General features: G+C 37.4%; 3 protein-coding genes across 8 annotated transcripts in view; 2 read left to right on the top strand and 1 right to left on the bottom strand.

Annotated features, from left to right (window-relative positions):
- LOC105459574 (activating signal cointegrator 1 complex subunit 3) overlaps positions 1-7,051 on the bottom strand; it is a 9,452-nt gene extending 2,401 nt beyond the window's left edge. Inside the window, exons 1-6 of one of the 4 annotated variants that reach the window (XM_011705730.1) lie at positions 6,652-7,051; positions 5,369-5,512; positions 5,065-5,156; positions 4,717-4,865; positions 4,372-4,617; positions 75-4,292 (exon numbers count right to left, since the gene is read on the bottom strand). In XM_011705730.1, coding sequence (XP_011704032.1) covers positions 75-4,292; positions 4,372-4,617; positions 4,717-4,865; positions 5,065-5,156; positions 5,369-5,499 — 4,836 coding nt within the window. In that variant the 5' untranslated portion in view covers positions 5,500-5,512; positions 6,652-7,051. The remainder of the gene's footprint in view (positions 1-74; positions 4,293-4,371; positions 4,618-4,716; positions 4,866-5,064; positions 5,157-5,368; positions 5,513-6,651) is intronic. The other 3 variants (XM_011705727.1, XM_011705729.1, XM_011705728.1) reach the window with 3 other exon arrangements.
- A 164-nt stretch (positions 7,052-7,215) lies between these two features.
- Positions 7,216-12,243, top strand: LOC105459569 (DCN1-like protein 3). 2 transcript variants are annotated; one of them, XR_975697.1, is made up of 5 exons: positions 7,216-7,975; positions 8,412-8,578; positions 8,762-9,069; positions 9,291-9,943; positions 12,111-12,243. XR_975697.1 is itself a non-coding variant. In XM_011705717.1 (4 exons), exons 2-4 carry the CDS (start codon positions 8,494-8,496, stop codon positions 9,888-9,890), a joined length of 993 nt encoding a protein of 330 aa, XP_011704019.1. In that variant the 5' UTR covers positions 7,216-7,975; positions 8,412-8,493; the 3' UTR covers positions 9,891-9,965. The 2 variants fall into 2 exon arrangements, 1 of the variants encoding a protein (XP_011704019.1); XM_011705717.1 differs by lacking the exon at positions 12,111-12,243 and having other exon boundaries at positions 9,291-9,965.
- A 1,322-nt stretch (positions 12,244-13,565) lies between these two features.
- Positions 13,566-19,099, top strand: part of LOC105459568 (E3 ubiquitin-protein ligase RBBP6) — a 16,773-nt gene continuing 11,239 nt past the window's right edge. For both annotated transcript variants that reach the window (XM_011705716.1, XM_011705715.1), the window contains exons 1-6: positions 13,566-14,238; positions 14,596-14,779; positions 14,895-15,129; positions 15,250-15,489; positions 15,577-15,743; positions 15,842-16,228. In XM_011705716.1, the coding sequence (XP_011704018.1) occupies positions 14,614-14,779; positions 14,895-15,129; positions 15,250-15,489; positions 15,577-15,743; positions 15,842-16,228 (1,195 nt within the window). In that variant the 5' untranslated portion in view covers positions 13,566-14,238; positions 14,596-14,613. The remainder of the gene's footprint in view (positions 14,239-14,595; positions 14,780-14,894; positions 15,130-15,249; positions 15,490-15,576; positions 15,744-15,841; positions 16,229-19,099) is intronic.

Below are 19,099 nucleotides of genomic sequence, written 5' to 3'. Positions count from 1 at the left end.
GTATGCGTGCGTGTGTAATGCAACAATACATACAAAGCTGTTGAATGACTGTTGTGCAGTTGCAACATGCATACCTGTATCTTATTATTGACAAATAATTCCTCCACGGTTCTCCTATCTCTGTCCTGAAGACCAGCGTGATGAAGGCCAATTCCAAAGGCAAGGGTGAGCTTTAGATTCGAGTCATTTATATTTTCGAGAATGTCGTTCATTTGTTCTTCCGGCATGTGTAACCATTGCTTGGAATTATACTCCGCTACGAGATAGGCGATCAGATCCAGGGCAGTGAGGCGCGTTTGCCTGCGAGAGGACACAAATACGAGAGAGGGACTGGCGGGTGCGTGTTGCCTAATCGCCTGGAAGGTTGGCCTGTTCATGGTTGCCATCCGAGGACAATAGTGTTTGCCAGGAAATCCGCTGATGTGGACCTCCAGCGGCACGGGTCTCACAGACGGCCGGAAATTGTAGAGACCCATATCTTTGATACCGAGCCAGTTGGCTAAATCTATCGCGTTGGCCAGCGCGGTCGAGAGCCCGACGACTCTGACCTTGTTGTGCGTGTGAGACGATATGAAATTGGTACGAGAGATGATCACCTCGAGCACTGGTCCGCGATCTTCGCCCAGCAAATGAATCTCGTCGATTACTATAAGCGCCACCTTCTTCACGTAGCTTCGCGTTTGCCAGCTCCGGCTAATACCGTCCCACTTTTCGGGCGTCGTAACGATAACACTCGCGCCGGCTATCATCTTTATATCGGGTGACACGTCTCCGGTCAGCTCCACCACCTTCTTACCGAGTCGTTCCTCTAATCGTACCTTCCAATCGTTCATCCGTTCCCTGACTAAAGCTTTCAGGGGCGCTATGTACACGACCTTCTGATCGGGATGCTGTTTGAAAACGCGAAACATAGCGACCTCCGCCGCGATGGTTTTCCCCGAGCCGGTTGGAGCGCCGAGGAGGACATTGTTATCCGTATGATATAAACAATGAAAGATCTGCGTCTGTATTGGGTTGAAATGGGAAAAGCTGTACAAGCTCTCCAAGTCTGGATCCTTCAGAGCGGTTATCGGTAACGGCTGCAATTCCAGCAGATTCGTGTGTGGAGGATGAGTCTCTGGTAGAATGAGGTCGTGAAAAGTCAATGGAATTGTGGTCTCGCAACCGAGCCAATGGTCGCTCGTAACTCTCACGAGATATTGCGTCGGTAACGATGCATCAGACAACGGTATGGTAACGACGAGTTCTTGCTCGACATTCTGACAGACAATCTTTTTCGTTAGTACAAAATACTCGTGATGATAAATAAAGTTATGATCTGGATCCTCGATCCATATCCAGAAAGCCTGGGAATTCTTCCCGTGAACTTTATCGTTCCAGCGGAACTGTGGGATCAATTTCAGTCGTATTCTCAGGACGGTACGTGTAATGGGCTGCAAACTATATTCTACGTCTAATGCGGGAAATTCAGCGCAACACCTCTTCACTAGTACAGCCGCCCGTTGGTCCCGCAAAAAAATCCCGATCTCCTTCACGTCCATCTCTTGCAACCGATAGATCTCCATCGAGCCTCGCGTCTCGATCTTGTTGATGATCTCCATCGAGAGGCAATCGAATTGGCGCAGCGGCGTAAACACTGACGAGCCCCACTGTTGCGCCTCGAACATCTTCGCCATTTGCAATAGTCGTCCGGCCATTATCGCGTTATTGCGCCTGAGCATGATCTCGAAGAGCGCTCTAGCTATCCGTAAGGCATTCTGCGTGACATACGCCTGATCGGATATCAATGACGCCGTGTTCACCCGAATCCTGGACAGAAACGTTTGCAACAATATATTGACCTTACCGTGGACATTCTCCACGCCGCCGTGTGGCTCGAGTTCGCATTCTTGCATCAGCTCATCCAACTCGTTCATCTCGTCGTCTCGTACCTTGAGCTGCTCGAATTCCTGAGCGCGCGATATCATCGCCAGAATCTCCGCCTCGGTCATGATAGGCTTCTGAAGCTCGTTGAAGATCTCGACCGTGTCGTACTTGAGGTAATAATGGCTGGCAATACGTCCCAAGTCAGTCGTATTAAGATCACCGGTGCGCACATCATATCTGATCATCTGCGCTTTGTCTAGTGCCTTGGCAGCGAAGTCCACGAGCTCTTTTCGCTTCTTCTCGAGATTATAGTCGTTCATGGCGGTTTGATAGTCCATGCCGTACGCCTGAAAGTTCAATTTCATTCGTACATAGAGATAGGTGTAGCTTAACCATTCGACCGCTTCCGTCACGGTCGATATCGTGCCTAACGCTATCTCGGCGTTCAAATTATCGGCCAGATACGTGATGAAGCTGCTCTCGATCGGTATTTGATTGGTCAGCAGTGAGAGATAGTGAGACAGCTTGCTGTGCGACGTAATGATGACCGCGTGTCCCGACTTGTCGAATTGCGGCCTGCCAGCGCGGCCGAAGATCTGCAACACATCCAGGATGCCCAGGTCGACGTACGAGCCGTGCTTCGAGTCGTAGATCTCGGTTCCGCGTATGATAACCGCATGCGCGGGCAGATTTACGCCCCACGCCAGCGTGGCGGTGCAGACTAGCACTTTAATTAGACCGTCGGAGAAATATTTCTCAACCAGATTCCTGTCGGCGCGTAGCAAGCCAGCGTGATGTACCGACAGCCCACTGTTGAACAACTCACCGAGATACTTACTGCGCGACTTTGCGAAGGCTTTGTTCACATGCCTCGCCTGTCCGTCGGACAGAAAATATTTGAGCGTATCGTTTTTCGACGCCAGCTCCTTCAGGACCGTCGCCGTCCTCACGGTGGCATTTCGCGCGTGCACGAACACCATGACCTGATGGCCCTGCTGCACCATCTCCACGACGTTGTTGTAACACACGAGGTCCATGTCATTCATCTGTTGCAGCGGCTTGGTGGCCTTTACGCCGATGAAGGTTTGACTGAGCGGCACCGGCCGGAAACGGTGGTCAAAGTAAAATAATCCCTTGTACGGGTTGACGCGCAAAAATCGCGCAACGTCCACGTAATTCGGTAGCGTGGCGGACAGCCCGACTATCCTGATCATGCTCTGCGACGACTCGACTTGGCGCAGGGTCCTCGCGACCAGCGCCTCCACCACAGGTCCCCTGTCGCCGTGCAGCAGATGCACCTCGTCGATGATGAGCAGTCTCACGATACTAGTGAGGGAAATGTCGCCCGTACCTTTCCTCGTCACGACGTCCCACTTCTCCGGCGTCGTCACTATCATCTGAGTCTGCTGGATCTCTTGCTTCGTCAGTTGCATATCGCCGGTCAGCTCGCGAACGCACACGCCCAGAGGACCGAGTCTTTTGTTAAAGTTGGCTGTCATTTCCGCCGCGAGGGCCTTCATTGGCGCGACGTAGATTATTTTAAATTGATTCCTTTGCAATTGTCCGTCTTGAATGTTCTGTCTCAATTGATGCACCACTGTCAGCATAGCCACGTTTGTCTTTCCCGCTCCGGTCGGGGCGCAAATCAATAAGTTCTCGTTGGTATTGTAAGCCGCATTAAAAACTATACTTTGAATTTTATTTAACGACGTTATGCCACTGAAAGCCATTCGACCGATCTCGTCTAGAGAAGATGTCGATACAGGATCTATCTCAACGTCAATAGATTCTTGTCTCGCTATCGGTATATGTACTTTCTCCCAATGTTCGGTATCCTCCCTCGTAACGTCCTCGGCCAACAATAACTTTTGCCCTGATACACTCGCTTGCTTGGCGCTCGCTTTAGAATCAAATACAAACGGGAACGACTGTTCCTGCGTCGTGCCTCTCTCGAGAGCATTTTTTCTCGGAAATAACGGCGTACACATGGCTTTCAGTGCCTCTTGTTTTTTAATTTGCAGTTCAATCGAATTAAATTCTCTCTCCTCAGCTTCCCTGTTAGTGTCTCGTTTGTTCGCCATTTTGTTCAATTTCTTTTCCTCCTTACGCACTTGCTTACACAATTGCTTTTCCACTTCGGATTGTACAATTACCTGGCCACTCATTATAGGGCCTTGCACGCTCGCTTGCGGTCTCTTGATCACTTTTGGACACGAATACGTCGACACGATGGCCTTCTGATGTTCAATAATGTATTCGATAAATTCCAAGTGTTTGCAACCCAACATGTCAAACAGTTCAGTTTGCACGTTATGCGAATTCCCTAATTTTTCTACTATCGCTTTTGCAAAATCTGAATACGCCATATCTGTGCTACACTCTTTGTGACAGTTTTTCAATCCTTTTGCAAATATTGCTTTGTCAAACTGCAATTCAGAAAAGTAAAGAATTAAAGAAAATTAAGCTTAGAGTTCTTTTGTTCAAACAGATTTAACAGATACTCACTACAGACTTCTTCTGTGTTGAAGGTTTCATTTCATGTATCATCATTGTAAATTTATCAGTATTTGAATTTATTTTGTCTGCAGACATGTTGTGAAGTCTAACAGTATCGGGCCATATGACTCTGGCATGATTATAAGGAATATCTGCGCCAAAAGTTTGTGAAGCCAGAGCATTTGCATTCGCTTTGGATTCTGATAACAATTCTATAGCTTCTTCACAGCATTCCTCTTGAATTGCATTGACTATCTATGTAAGATAATAATTGCAAATAATTGAAAAAAATATTCTACAGAAAAGAGTTAAATGTACTGAGCGACATAAAACTTATAGAAACGTACGACATACCCGCATCATAGCTTCCGCATGTTGATACGATAAATGTCCTGATTTTTGGCCAAGTATATCATATTTTTTTCGTGATAAGTTTTTGTCTTCAATTAATAAACGTAATGCATAAACTGTGAATTCATCAATAGCATCTGAAGAGTAATTTGCTAGAACAAAAAATTGAAATTTTTTAATCAAGTTGCAAGTTGTTTAGCACAATAAAAATTGTTATTACAACAAAATACCAATAGAATATCATCCAGCAGAATATTACGATATTAAATCGTTAATATTTATCAAATTTAAGATGAAGATTGTTAAAAATAAAAATAAAAGTATATTTAATTACTATCTATTATACCTTACCTAAAACTTGTTGCACAATATTTCTCAATGCTAGCAGATGTGCCATAAAATTTTTAGATGCACTTTTAAATGTATTATGCCAATCAAGACTGCTAAAATGTGATAAATATCTAATATGTATTATATCAAGATATACATGTACAAATGTATGTGTGCGTATTTGTGTGCGCACGCATGTCGCAAGAAAATATCGCACATATTGTGTCTATAATATTGCTAACAAATGTAAAATTTATATAAATCGACAAGCTACATTAAATACCATAACTCGATGAATACTTGTTACAATTTTTGAAATATCTACCTTTTTAATCTTTTTGTTCGTTCCTGTCTTTTCTTCAGCAAGTCATTCAGTTCATGGTCTAATGTTTCCCCCCTGTACTCTAGAGAAGTAAACATCCGCAAGGATCTAGTGATGCGTGGTAATTTTGGCATCTTGGTGTATTATCTGTCAATCAAATCTGAGATATTAGTAATGAAGAATATTATTAGTATTGCATCTATACTAGATATTTTTTGAAATATGTATGCAACATAAATAAGTACATATGTTATTTTTTTGCACATATTTGACTTGAAAAATATTCAATATTAATATAAAAAAATATACCATTGTAGAAAAAAACCAAAAGGAATATTTATTTAACATTACTGCATAAAATATAGCTTCTTGTATTATTTGTGTTTATATTTACAAATTAAAAATGGATAGGTGTGTATGTATGTACATACAATAGAATAAATAATGTAACAATAGCTGTGGGTACACTTGTGCGTTTAGTCAGCGACCTACAAGTCTTATTTATCTAAATTTTACCTAAACACAATAAATAGTTTACACCATCGCGATCTACGTGTTTAGGTCGAATATGGGATGTAGATTGCCAACTAAATGTAATTAGGTATATATGTAGGTGTAAACATTGCCGATAGAAGACTTTGTAGGTTATGGAGATTATCCCAAATTGTCACAAGTCACAAATTGAGTCTAAGAGGTGATAAATTATAATTACAGATTTAAATGCTTAAAAGTGAATTTAACTGCGTAAAATTTTTATCATCTCCCAGGCATTCGTAATCTTTTTTACGATAAAAGTCCTTATGTTATCGAATTTTAATCAAAAATTACAGCTTATTACGAAACGAATTTTGGGTTAATGTGACTAATTGTAAATAATTATCACTTGGAATGTAAATTTCTAGAGGCGTAAAATTACAAACGTTTTATTTAAGTACAAATTATTTATTTTAAACGTTCATGTATGCGAATTAAGTACACGTTCCATATAGGTTCAAGAAATGTACAAAAAATCAAAATCTTGCACGATATGATGCAATACCTATTGTTCGAAAGGAAAGTGGGATAAAATATTACATGTTATTCTTTCGTTTGTTCAATTATAAATTTGCAATTAAACATTAAGTATTGCAAAAATATATATTTGAGAGAAATGGTTTAAGCAGTCGTTTAAACAGACTAAAAAAAGGGTATCTCGTAAACGTCAACGGTGACGATTCTCGCTTGATCAATCTGGCAAATATTTGTTTATTCCGTTTCGTCACACGATAAGATCCAGATTTACATACCGGAAAGATGCTTTGAAAATAGAGACCGATAGTAGTACGTAAGTAGTGGCCAGGGTAGTGCGTACAGAAAGGACTGTGATCGTCAATTATCGAAACAATGGAGAAAAGACTTCAATCCTCTTTGCCACGTGATTCCGTTTGGTGATTTCGATTCGTGATACCGCAATAACACCTTTCCCACGACAATCTCGACCGCATTTTTATGAGTGGTCGTGGACGTCGTGGTCGTCGATGGTCTCACTGCGCGCTGATGGATGCGCTTGCGCGCAGTTCTGCCATATTTTCTTGTTTTCTTGCCCGCCAGTCTCACCAATATGAGAAAAACGAATCGCTCTAGCAATTTTGCAACTAGAATAGAAATATTTTATCTCTATACAAAAACCGAATAGCTCTAGTCGCGCGCGCGCGAATCAGCAGGTCAAAGGATTTTTTTTTTTTTTCAAACCCTGTATGTGACTAGCAGAGGAGGTGTGAGGGCTGTGAGGCTGCCGCCTGTGGTCCGTGTGTGTGTGTGTGTGTGTGTGTATGTGGTGTGTGGTGTGTGTGGAGGGGGGGCCTGTGTGGCACTCAGTGGCAGTATTGGCAGTAGTGAAGTGACACGAGCACGTCGTGCGAGGAACGAGGAATTGCGAGGAACGAATTAAACGGATTTTCGAATCTGGAGTTGGAGTTTGGCCTTCGTCGCGGCCAGTCATTCTCCTGTCGTGTCGCTCTCGGTGCTTTTTGCTCGAGATGAGGTGGTGGTGAGTGCGTCACAGCACAGCGTTGTATCAGCATCAGTCAACATCATCGCTTCTCTCTGGTGTCGCGTTGTTGGGTTGCATCGACTGCCGCAGCTGATTGCGCGACCGTGGCCGCGCTGTTGCGATCACGGTCTGAATGACCGTCTCGCACGCTTGGAATGAAATCCATCCGGCCTCCGCTGCTGTTGTCGTCGACGCCGTTGTTGTCGCATACTAGTTTCACGAGGTTACGACATCGTCGCAAATGACATCGTCGCAGGCTCGGCTACACCAGACTGAATTCCACCGCCCGGCGTTCGTCTTCGGCTAGGAAAAATGTTCTATAAAAAATAGCGGACATGAGGAGTGACGCGGCGGCCTTTCGTCATTGATCCGTCGCGAGGACAATTTTAGGAAGAACGAACAAACGAACGAACGAACGAACACGCGCGCAAGAGCACTTTTCGGAGCATTCCTCCGCTTCTCTCGCTATTCCGCAAGGATCAATGAATGAATGCGGGCAAGGCGACGTATCGTCTCACGACACGTCTCATATGCCACAAACGAGGATCGAGGAATCACAACAGATATGTAACAATAAGGTATTGTCACCATCTAGTTTTATATCGCGCCTCACACACACACACACACACACACACACCCTCCTTCCTTGACCAAGGAGGCCAAGTAGAGCTTAACTTCTTTGACTGCACATCCTTGTGCCTTCTTGTGCCTTTCTGCAAATTTGTTTTCATTGTATCTACATACCTATTTTAATGTTGACGAGGTTTCTCGAAGATTATGCTAGCTAAGAGGCAATTTTTCATGTCTTGTACAGCAGTGATTCAATATTTTTATCCGTCGACACACACACACATTGCAATGAGTCTCCACATACATCAAATCTTAGGTTTCTTCAACATCTGCACTTAATGAAGACAAGTTTCATTGCATACGCAATAAAACACAAATATGTTAGATTTAATATGGAACATAAGTAAAAAATAAATAAACAAAAGTAATTGCATCATTTTTCAGCTTTCCATCAAGACTGCCAATGTAAGACTGAATTACTGATGCATGGCATAATTGTCTTTGATGTCAAGTACGGTCAGCATCAATGGGAAACTGTTTTTCGTGCTTCAAGGTGCCACTTCCACCATCGACCAGCACTGATCACGCCATTGTATTGGAGCATAAAGACGGTAGATATATGTGAAATTTTTTTTCCTTCTCCCATATAGGTATAATTACATTTTAGATTTGTTTCTTTAATAGAAACTATATATACAAAATGATATGCACAATATTGTTTAATTGTTAATTTGTTCAGTTCCAAGTATAACCTTCTTTTGCGCTATATAAATTATTTTGATTATCTTTTATAGAAACGATGGAACTTAGAGGTTTGTTCCCAAATTCTTGCCAACAATCCAGTTCTTTTGTGCCTGAAACACATGCAAATGGGAACAGGAAGTCTACAAGTACATTACCTACGTTTAATAATGTAGGCTCGGATAATTGTGGATCTGTACCTAATGTACAAAGTAACCTGCGTTTATCGCGAGGGTTCTATGCACGATTACAGCCATTAGGACGATCCAGTACATCGTCGGGTCTTAATTTAAGTACCGAACATAGGCAGCAAAGGGAACCATCAGAGAGCAAACTAAACGCTCTTTTCGACCAATACAAGGTATAGCATACAGAATACACGCGCGCTGACTTCTATTTATAATTAGAGGTACACATCGAAAAAGAGAATAGAGACGCTTCTATCTAAAAAGAAAATTAAGATTTCAGAGACCATTCTAGCGAAAAAAATTACACACACACACACAGTTTAAGATTATTAAAGATTATTTGAATATTATATCGCGTTCTAATTATTTTTTTCCGTGTATGTTTGCTTTTAAGGATCCTCATGAAGATGCAATATTAGCTGATGGTATAGAAAGACTCTGTGATGATTTACAATTATCACCTGATGAATTTAAAGTACTTGTGCTTGCATGGAAGTTAAATGCGGAGCAAATGTGCCAATTCACACGCCAGGAATTTGTCACGGGTTTAAAAGCGATGAAGGTCGATAGTATACGTGGTATACAGGCGCGATTGCCTGAGATTGTTCAAGAATTAACGATCAATAGTGATTTGTTCAAGGATCTCTATCGATTTACATTCCGATTTGGCCTCGACGTGACGTCTGGTCAAAGAATCTTACCAGCTGATATGGCGATCGATCTTTGGAGACTCGTCTTCACGATACGTGAACCTCCGCTCTTAACGAAATGGCTAAACTTTCTAGAATGTCATCACATCCGGGGAATACCTAGGGACACTTGGAATATGTTTCTAAACTTTGCCGAGAGCATCGGAGACGATCTTGGTGCTTACGATGATGCGGAAGCATGGCCAAGTTTATTCGATGACTTTGTAGAGTACGAAAACGACCAAATGAACCAAAATATCACTAAAGATGACATTATGAAAGATACTTCTATCGACAAAGCTTAATGTTCTTTTATCGACGAAGCTAATGTTCAACAGAAAAATGACAAAAGCGAAAGGTATTATCTTAAATCTGATCTTTTAACATAGGATCATCTCACATTATTCTGCGATATTTTGTTCTTATCAGTATGATACAATAGAAGAAGCGATTCTTCTAATTATTATTATCCATTTTTAACATTAACATTTGTTATTGCATCATTTTGTTTGTATTCGGTTTTCTACTTCCTATAATGTAAATATAGCTGATTTTGTGTAGTATTTAATACGCGTGTACGTTTTGTGTGAGCACGCGCGCGCGCGTGTGTATGTATGTGTGGGAAGGGGGGGAGGGATGCGTGTAAAAAATACCTGAAAAATCTATATTATAGATTTTAATGTGCTAGCAGCAAATTACATATTATTATGTATTTGTTTGATAAGAACAAAGTACACATTTATTATCAAAGATGTATTTTTACACTTTGACTTTTGTGTGTGTGTGTGTGTGTGTGTGTGTGCGCGCGCGCGCGCGCGTGCGTGCGTGTGCGTGTGTGTGTGTGTGTGGTGTGGGCGTGCGTGCGTGCGTGCGTGTGTGGGAGACAGGGGGGGAGGTGTGCGTGTTTTATGTTCTATACAATTAATAATGTTGTATTTGTTTATAACAATGAGCATGACGAATAATCGTATCTAAAGATATAACTGTGCTTATTTATTGTGATCAGCTACGTGGACGTGCGATAGGTAGATCTATCTTACGAAATGTTATTTTATGGAAAATTTAGAATGCATATGTATAATTGCATAAGACTATCGCTTTTTTCATTAAGTTGTGATATGTATAAACAGTGTATTTTTAAATTATACATATTAATATACAGTAAAAAAAGAGATATAAGATTATAAAATTTTGATACAGCAATGAATAAAATTACAGCTTTAAAAAAAATAAGTAGAGCTGAATATTGCCAAACCGTTTGTATATTGAATTATATTTGTACTGTATGAAAGATAAACGAATTACACATTATTGATTTAATAAGTCGGATTATTAATTTTTAGTTTACAGATATGCAACAATATTATACTGTAGATTATTCTTCTTTGAAATTTTAAACAGTTAGAGACGTTGTTTTTACGATTTGTGTATTGTATTGTCCAATATAGAGAATGTTTATATAGAATGTTTTATATTATTTATGAGATAATAGGTGTCGAGATTTTTATTAAACTTATAAAAAAATTATTTGTATTATAAAAATATGCATAGACTGAAAGAATTATGTTGCGCAAGAATTTAACAGCAATTGCGCTATAGCTATTTAATAAATTCATTCTGTAAAAAGAAATTTTTGATATAAAAATTCTACATTCGAACTTAATTCTCTATAGAAATGAAAGTTTTAGACATCTTGAGAAAATTCTGTTTATCAGGAATTGTCCAGAAAAACGTAAAAAATGTAATTTTACATTTTAAAGAGAAAAGTATAGAAAGAATTGTCTCAATTCGAATTTGTGATACTTGGGATATAAACATAGTTTCGAGTTGATATTTCTTACATTTTTTTTTGACATGTGAGTAAATAAATATAAAGTAATATATATCTCATATGTATTGTACAAAGAGTCAAAAATTTACCTCTAATTATTTATATTATGTAGCTTAGGATAACATGTATATTTATCTACAATTTACATAAATATATTTAATATGTTACGTTAATACACGATGTATTTACTATAAATTTCGTGTACAATTCTAACATTTATAAGAATATTACAAATAATGGAAGGTGTGTGTATTAATTTAACTTAATTGTTCCTATCTATTTGTTTTTTATTTAATTTATTTTTGAAATCTTGAGGACATTGTTAGAAAAAAAGATACATTAGTTGATGAGACTAGCCAATAATGATGAATAGTAGTACAGATAATATGGAATATATTGGCAAAATGTAAAAGAAACCCACATTCTTAATAATATGGGTTTCTTTTACATTTTGCGAATATATACCATATTATCTGTATCTATATATATTATTTGATATGTATATGTCATGTCTTTCTGAAATAATGAGGTTTCTATCAGATTAATCTATCGTGGGAGAGTATTGGAAAAAATCAAGATATTTTAATTTTTTATTTCACACACACACATACACACACATACACACACACACACACACACACACACAATATGAGTTTAAAAAGAAGACATTCTAGAAAACAATATGTATTTTCAGAAATATCATACTTGAAAATTCACTGTCTTTTACCCATAGTATCTGATATAGATACAATAAATGTGGAAGGCTTAAAAGTACAATTTAGAAACCTTGAAACAATGTTTATGCAGATAATTCAATAAAATATAGATTATGTATGATAATAAATATCTCTGAATTTCAAATATTCATATTAATCATAAAATAATTTCTCTTATCAATTATTTTTTATGTTTTAAACATATATCTATTTTACGAGTATGCTTTTTTGTTTCCTTTAAATTTAAAGTTAGGAAGTTTCTAATCTTAATTGCTTAAATAAGTTGCATATATCGATGCAATTTTTTAATATAATTTGATGCAGATAATTACATAATTTGATATGATTAGTACATAACAAACGCGCGCTGCGTACTAAATCCCTTACATCTTCCAATAACATTTACACTAATTTACATTTTAATTAAACAAATTTTAACAATTTTTGATAAAAAATAAATTTTCAAAAAATGACGCTTCGCGCGCGCTGCGTATTAAACTCCATATATCTTCCAATAACATTTATACAAAATTACATTTTAATTAAACAAATTTTAACAATTTAAAAAAAAATAAATTTTCAAAAAAATGACGTTTTAATCGGCCATATTGAATGGCCACCACCACCCACCGTTCATGTACCCTCCTGGCTCCAATCACCGTTCGGATTCCCTGTCATCTGAGTGTCTTTCAATAACTAGACCCCACTCTCACCGGTCACACAACACTTCACATACTAAGGAAGGAATCCGAACGCACCCCTGCGCAAAATGAAAAGAATAGGGAACAGAGAATAATACTAGATGCACGACACCGCACGCCTTGTCGCGCGCGCGGCGGAAGTTGGCTAGGGAATACCGCGGTAGCCAATCAACGTCTCGTTTGCCCGGTAATATAATTTTCGCCGCGCGAAAAAAGTGGGTGCGTTCCCATTGAGCGCGTCACAAATTAATCAACCAAAATATTCCATTTTATTGCATTATTTGCCGCGCGACTCATCGATTAAGTTACTCGACATTCTAGAGATAAAACAATCTTCCTTTGTATGAAATCCCGAATTGCGCGGCAAATTACGCATTAAAGTGGGATGTTTTGATTGGTCAATTCGAATGACGCGCTCAGTGGAAACGCACCCTTAGGGATTCATGCTCCGTGGACCTAGAGTCCTAGATTATCAGAGAAGCGCGACCGGTGTTACGAGTCCTGATTGGACACGCAAATGGCCAATCATAAGATTGATTTATCGCTATTATAAATGGCTGCCGAATAAATCAAACTTATGATTGGCCATTCGACGCCATTTTTAATATTTTCTAGTACTTTTGCGATACTGCCATAAGCCGGTCGCGCTTCTCTGATAATCTAGGACTCTACGTGGACCATGCTCTCCTCTCTGTCACGATGTGCATAATCTTTGGTGCTTCGTACTCTCTTGTCTCTTTGTAGCTTCGCGTTTTAAGTTTTTAGACAAGGGTGGTAAGAATGGCAGGAAATGCTGCTCATCGCTGTTCATCGTAGGTTACCGCAGATTACCGTTGGTAAACGATAACGAAGTGGAGAGACATGGTTCGGTTCCTGACATTGGCGAAGCTCGGCGCGTTGGTCGTGCAACATAATTAAATCGCCGCGCACTACGTTTCATAGCTCGCGCGCGCGCGCGCGCGCGGCACACAGTACTACATACGTGCCTCTTCTCAATTCTCTCGAAGCGGTGTTGACCGACCGCCGCTTGACGGTGCCGTTTGTATTTTAGCGTTACACAACTACTGTCGCTACGTCACGTCACGCAGACGGCAGAGAGCACATACATTGCACTTGTCTCGTTCCGCTCGTTCGTATACAATACTATGATCCGCCGATAATAAGTAAGTGCAGGAAAAATAGTGGAATACACCGCGAACATTGACGTCTTCATAGCCTTTATAGTACATATGTCGTATGTCGTGTTGTATGTATGCCACATGCATACATCGTCATTCGATTTAACCTAATCATTGAAGCGAGGTCGTCTTTTTGCGGAACATTTTCCTCATCTCGGAACACAGTCACCCTTTGCACCCTATGCGATTTCCTCGTCGTCGGTCGTCCTTGGCGTCCTTGCGAGGTGGTAAGTATGTTTATTCTTATATCTTTTATAAGATTTTTTAATTTTATAGTAAGAATTTTAAGGAACTTATATAGGTTATATTGAGGATACCGAGAGCTGCATGGCTGCATCCTCGATGTATACCTAGTATAGAGAATAAGTCCGATGAAACGTGCATATGTGACTGTGTAACAATGACATGACACGCATGTATTCTTGGCGGAATGGAATTTTTATCATTGATTTCTTCACATTGGATAGTCTAGATTTTATTCCTATACGCTAACAAGACTAAGATAAAACTTTTTGCTCCGATGCCTAACTAACTTCATATCCACATTATTATACTCATTGACGATTTTTTATATGCATTTTTAGGTTATTTAAGTAGCAACGATGTCAGTACACTACAAATTTAAATCTACTTTGGATTATGACACTGTGTCGTTTGATGGATTGCATATTTCAGTGGCAGATTTGAAAAAGGCTATATTTCACCAAAAACGTATCGGCAAAAATACAGATTTTGATTTGCAAATTACAAATGCACAAACAAAGGAAGGCAAATATCTCAATTTTTTGAAGAAATTCTTTTTTCTTCTATCTTATAAAATTATACTATATTCGACTAATCACACATAATTGATAATACTCAGTAATGATATTCTCTACTCTAGATTATACGGATGATAATGCACTAATTGCAAAAAATACCAGTCTTATTGTCGCCAGAGTTCCATTGACAGTACAACAAAAACGTTCTTGGGATCGAAACGAAACTCCTCCGTTTAGTAATGTAAAAGATGAAGCTAATTTAGGCAAAGCTGTGGATCTTACGAGATTAGATGGCTCAGAGGAGGATAAGATCCGGGCGATGATGACACAATCAACTCAAGACTATGATCCATCAAAGTACACACAATTTTATATTGATTTATTGACAGAGATGTGATGAAATTTTACATGAGCCAAACTTATAATAACGTATAACCAAAATGAAAAAGTCTAATATATATTTAAACGTTTTGTTAGTTATATGAAAATTCGTGGAGCTAATCAGACTGGCGATGTACCTGCAAATTATCGTTGTTACAAATGCCATCAACCTGGACATTGGATAAAAAATTGTCCATTGGGCACAAATCAGGAGCCGATTGAAATTAAAAAGAGCACAGGTATTCCCAGAAGTTTTATGGTACCAGTTGAGGGACCTTTAGTACCTGGCGCTATGATGACACCTACAGGGCACTATGCTGTTCCTGCTATTGATCAGTAAATCTTTTATTTCTTACAAAATTTAAAATGTAATATATGTAACATAATGTATTTATAATCATTGTTTACTTTTGCTCCTTTTAGTCAAGCTTATAAGGAAGGTAAAAAAGAACGACCACCATTTTCGCAAGATCCAGAACCTGTAGCAGAGAAGCCAGAGATACCAGAGGATTTGTTATGCAATATCTGCAAAGATCTTCTAACAGATGCAGTGATGATTCCATGTTGTGGAAATTCCTTTTGTGATGAATGTAAATCTTATCATCAAGTTATCAATTATTAATGTCTACGTCTCTTTACATGTACAGAGCCACATTACATTTACATACATATCCTTTTTTTATAACAGGTATTCGTACATTTTTGTTAGAATCCGAAGAACATGAATGTCCGGATTGTAATGAGAAAGATGTATCGCCGGAAACTCTTATACCAAATCGATTTTTACGTAATGCAGTAATGAATTTTAAAAATGAAACCGGTTACGCCAAAAGACAAACGTATCGGCCTTCCAGTCAAAATGCTGGACAAACCACTACACCAACCGATCAGTCGAAAATTGAGACGCAGCAAATTGCAAGTCACGTATCTTCTCAGGCTAAAACTGTACAATCACCAATTGCTCCTAATACACCATCGCAAGAATCTGTGGAACTGCAAGCCACTAATCTCGAGGCTGCTTTGCAACAACAGTTTCCAACCAACGTCTCTAGTTCGCAGCCCCAGTCATCAATCAGTAAGTATTTTTTGTCAATGTTTATGTTGTATTATTTCGATGTAATATATATATATATATATATATATATATATATATATATAAAATTAAAACAATGATAAACAGATTCACATAATATAGTAATATAATAGATAATGCCGTAATATTTAAAAAACGCGATGAAAATAGTTATATCTTGTACAAAGTTTTATGTTTCATAATTACATGTCAAATCAAAGTGTGACCGCATGCAGTTGTCATTTCTTGTTAAGAGTGTGGTACTTTGTTAATCATATTACAAATTTTTATAACAGATCTGATTATATATATTTGTATATAAATTTTAATCAAAGAGTAAACAAGGATTACCCTAGTATGTACATACAAGGTGATTCCTAATATGTGGGACCCACTTCATTGGTCCTCACAGGAGGCACAAAGCATTCAAAAAAGTTCATATAAACATGTGCCTCGTTTAGATTTGATTAGATTTGTTTCCAAGTTATAATTATCATATTTGTATTTCAGTAATATGGAGTTGCTTACCTTTGTAAGAAGTGCTCAATTGATGAGCATTTCTTATAAAGGTGATTGTAAGAAGTGTATTAGAGTGGTCCTTATTTATTCTTAATCAAAATTTTTTGCTCGAATTCTTTGCGTGACACTTCTCCAGAATGGTTTCAATTCATAAAGAAATAATCCCTGCCAAATTTCAGCTCGATTGGACAACGGAAATTGTGCCCTTTGTTAAATATTTGAAGTCTCTTGTATTAAACTTTCTATACATATCAACATTAGTTTTTAAAGCATATTTTCCAACAACAAAAAAATTGGCCTAGAGGAATTACTTTTCCTTATTTTAACATGTGTCTTGTTTTTCTGCATTCTTGAGACCTTATATATGACATTTAAACAATTAGGTGAATTGTTAATGACTAAAAAATAAAAATATTAATAAATTGCATTTTTTAATTACTCGAACTGGAAAAAATGTTCCATGAACTACAAGTGTTAATAATACGTTTGAGGGACGTTTTTAAATGAGTTTAAAACATGATGAATTTTATGTTTTTATTAATAAAGCGATTTTTTACATTACATTTATATATATATATATATATATATATATATATATCACAATTATATAATATTAATTAATTAATTATATAATCATTAGTTATTGGCACACCCTTGAATAATTCCAAATCTTAAAGAAAGTCTGTGAAACTTGAGTTTGATTTAATAACGGGTTCGTGACTATTTTACATTTTCATATAAACCATTAAACCTCGAAGTCACTCATTATTTTCGTCTATCTATTATTACGTTCTCGTTATCTAGTGTTGCCCCACTATTGTCATTATTCCATGAAGTTTCCTACCACCATGCTGACTTACAACTAATAGGAAAACCTCCAAACCTTCCCATTCTGAGACACGTTTCCTTCCACATGCTCTTTAGATCATTTTATCCTTGTGTAAAATTTGCGCGCGCGGTGAACAAGGATAAAATGATACCTAGGCTTCATTTCAAAATTTTTATGGTAACTAAATTAAAATAGTTAGTTAATCTACAGTTAACGTGACGTAAACAATAGAGTTTTGGTTAACCGACTAAAGTTTTGGAATGTAGCCCTGCATCGAGTCCTGCGTGACACTTGAGTAGAAATTATTCAAGGTGATGCCAATGATTAATAATTACAATTATAAACAATTATTATTATGTAAATATATTATAATTTTATTAAATCTAATTAAAGTAATAAATAGGTAAATAAGCAATTAAATAAATATTAATATAGAAATAAAAAAAAAGATTGTATAGTTAATGAAGTCATTCTATAAAATAAATGAATAAATAAGTATAAAGATAAAAATAATAAAGAAATAAAAATACAGTTACAGTAGTTATGTAAAATAGGATACCATTAAAGATGGGTCAACATTATAAAATGCAACTATTTTTTTGTCGCAATTCATTTAATTGTTTAAATGAGATGTATAAGGTCTAAAACAATGCAGAAAAGCAAGACAAACATGTTAAAAAAAAGAAAAACCTTTTTTATAGAAAATATGCTTTAAAAACCAATGTTGTCAGTATAGAAAGTTTAATACAAGGAACTCAAATGTTTAATAAGTTGGGGGCATTCACATTGTCCAAGCGGAAATTTGGCAGAAATTATTTTTTGTCGATTAGAAATATACTGGAGAGTTCCACGGAAAAAATTTGAAAGTAGACAAATAAGGACAATCCTTTTGCGCGCGCGCGCAAAAAGTGTTATGTTTATAATTATATGTATCTCATAAAGAGAGTACAAATGTAGAAGACTGTATTATGTCTAACAAAACTTACATGCATAATATTTCTTAAAATCATGAGATTATATTATGTTATATTAAGATAATTTAATCGGACGTTAAGTATAAATATAATAATTTATCCACATATAAAATACTATATGATACATTATTAATTTATTTTTATTTATAAATGTTTAGTCGTATACAATAAAATGTTAGTGTATGTCCGCGTATGCATATGTGTGCGCGTGCTCATCAATTTTAATCAAATATTTAATATTTAGTAAATATTTAAATGATTACAAGTATATTAATTAATCTGATACATCTTTGATCTACATCAGATTAAAAAATATGAAAAATGTCTCGCCTTATATATGTATAAATAACAGATGAAAAAAGGAATAGGATAATTAATCTCTCTCTCTCTCTTTCTCTCTCTCTCTCTCTCTCTCTCTCTCTCTCTCGATATAATCACGTTATGTATGCAATGTATCATAAAATAATATCTCATATTATTCTGTTCTTTTACGTATATAGTGCATATCTTGCAATATTGAATACTGCCTCTCTCTCTCTCTCTCTCTCTCTC

This window comes from Wasmannia auropunctata, unplaced genomic scaffold (genome assembly GCF_000956235.1).
Source record: "Wasmannia auropunctata unplaced genomic scaffold, wasmannia.A_1.0 LD334183.1, whole genome shotgun sequence".
Lineage (NCBI taxonomy): Eukaryota > Metazoa > Arthropoda > Insecta > Hymenoptera > Formicidae > Wasmannia > Wasmannia auropunctata.
This window is presented reverse-complemented; position numbering and strand designations above follow the sequence as displayed.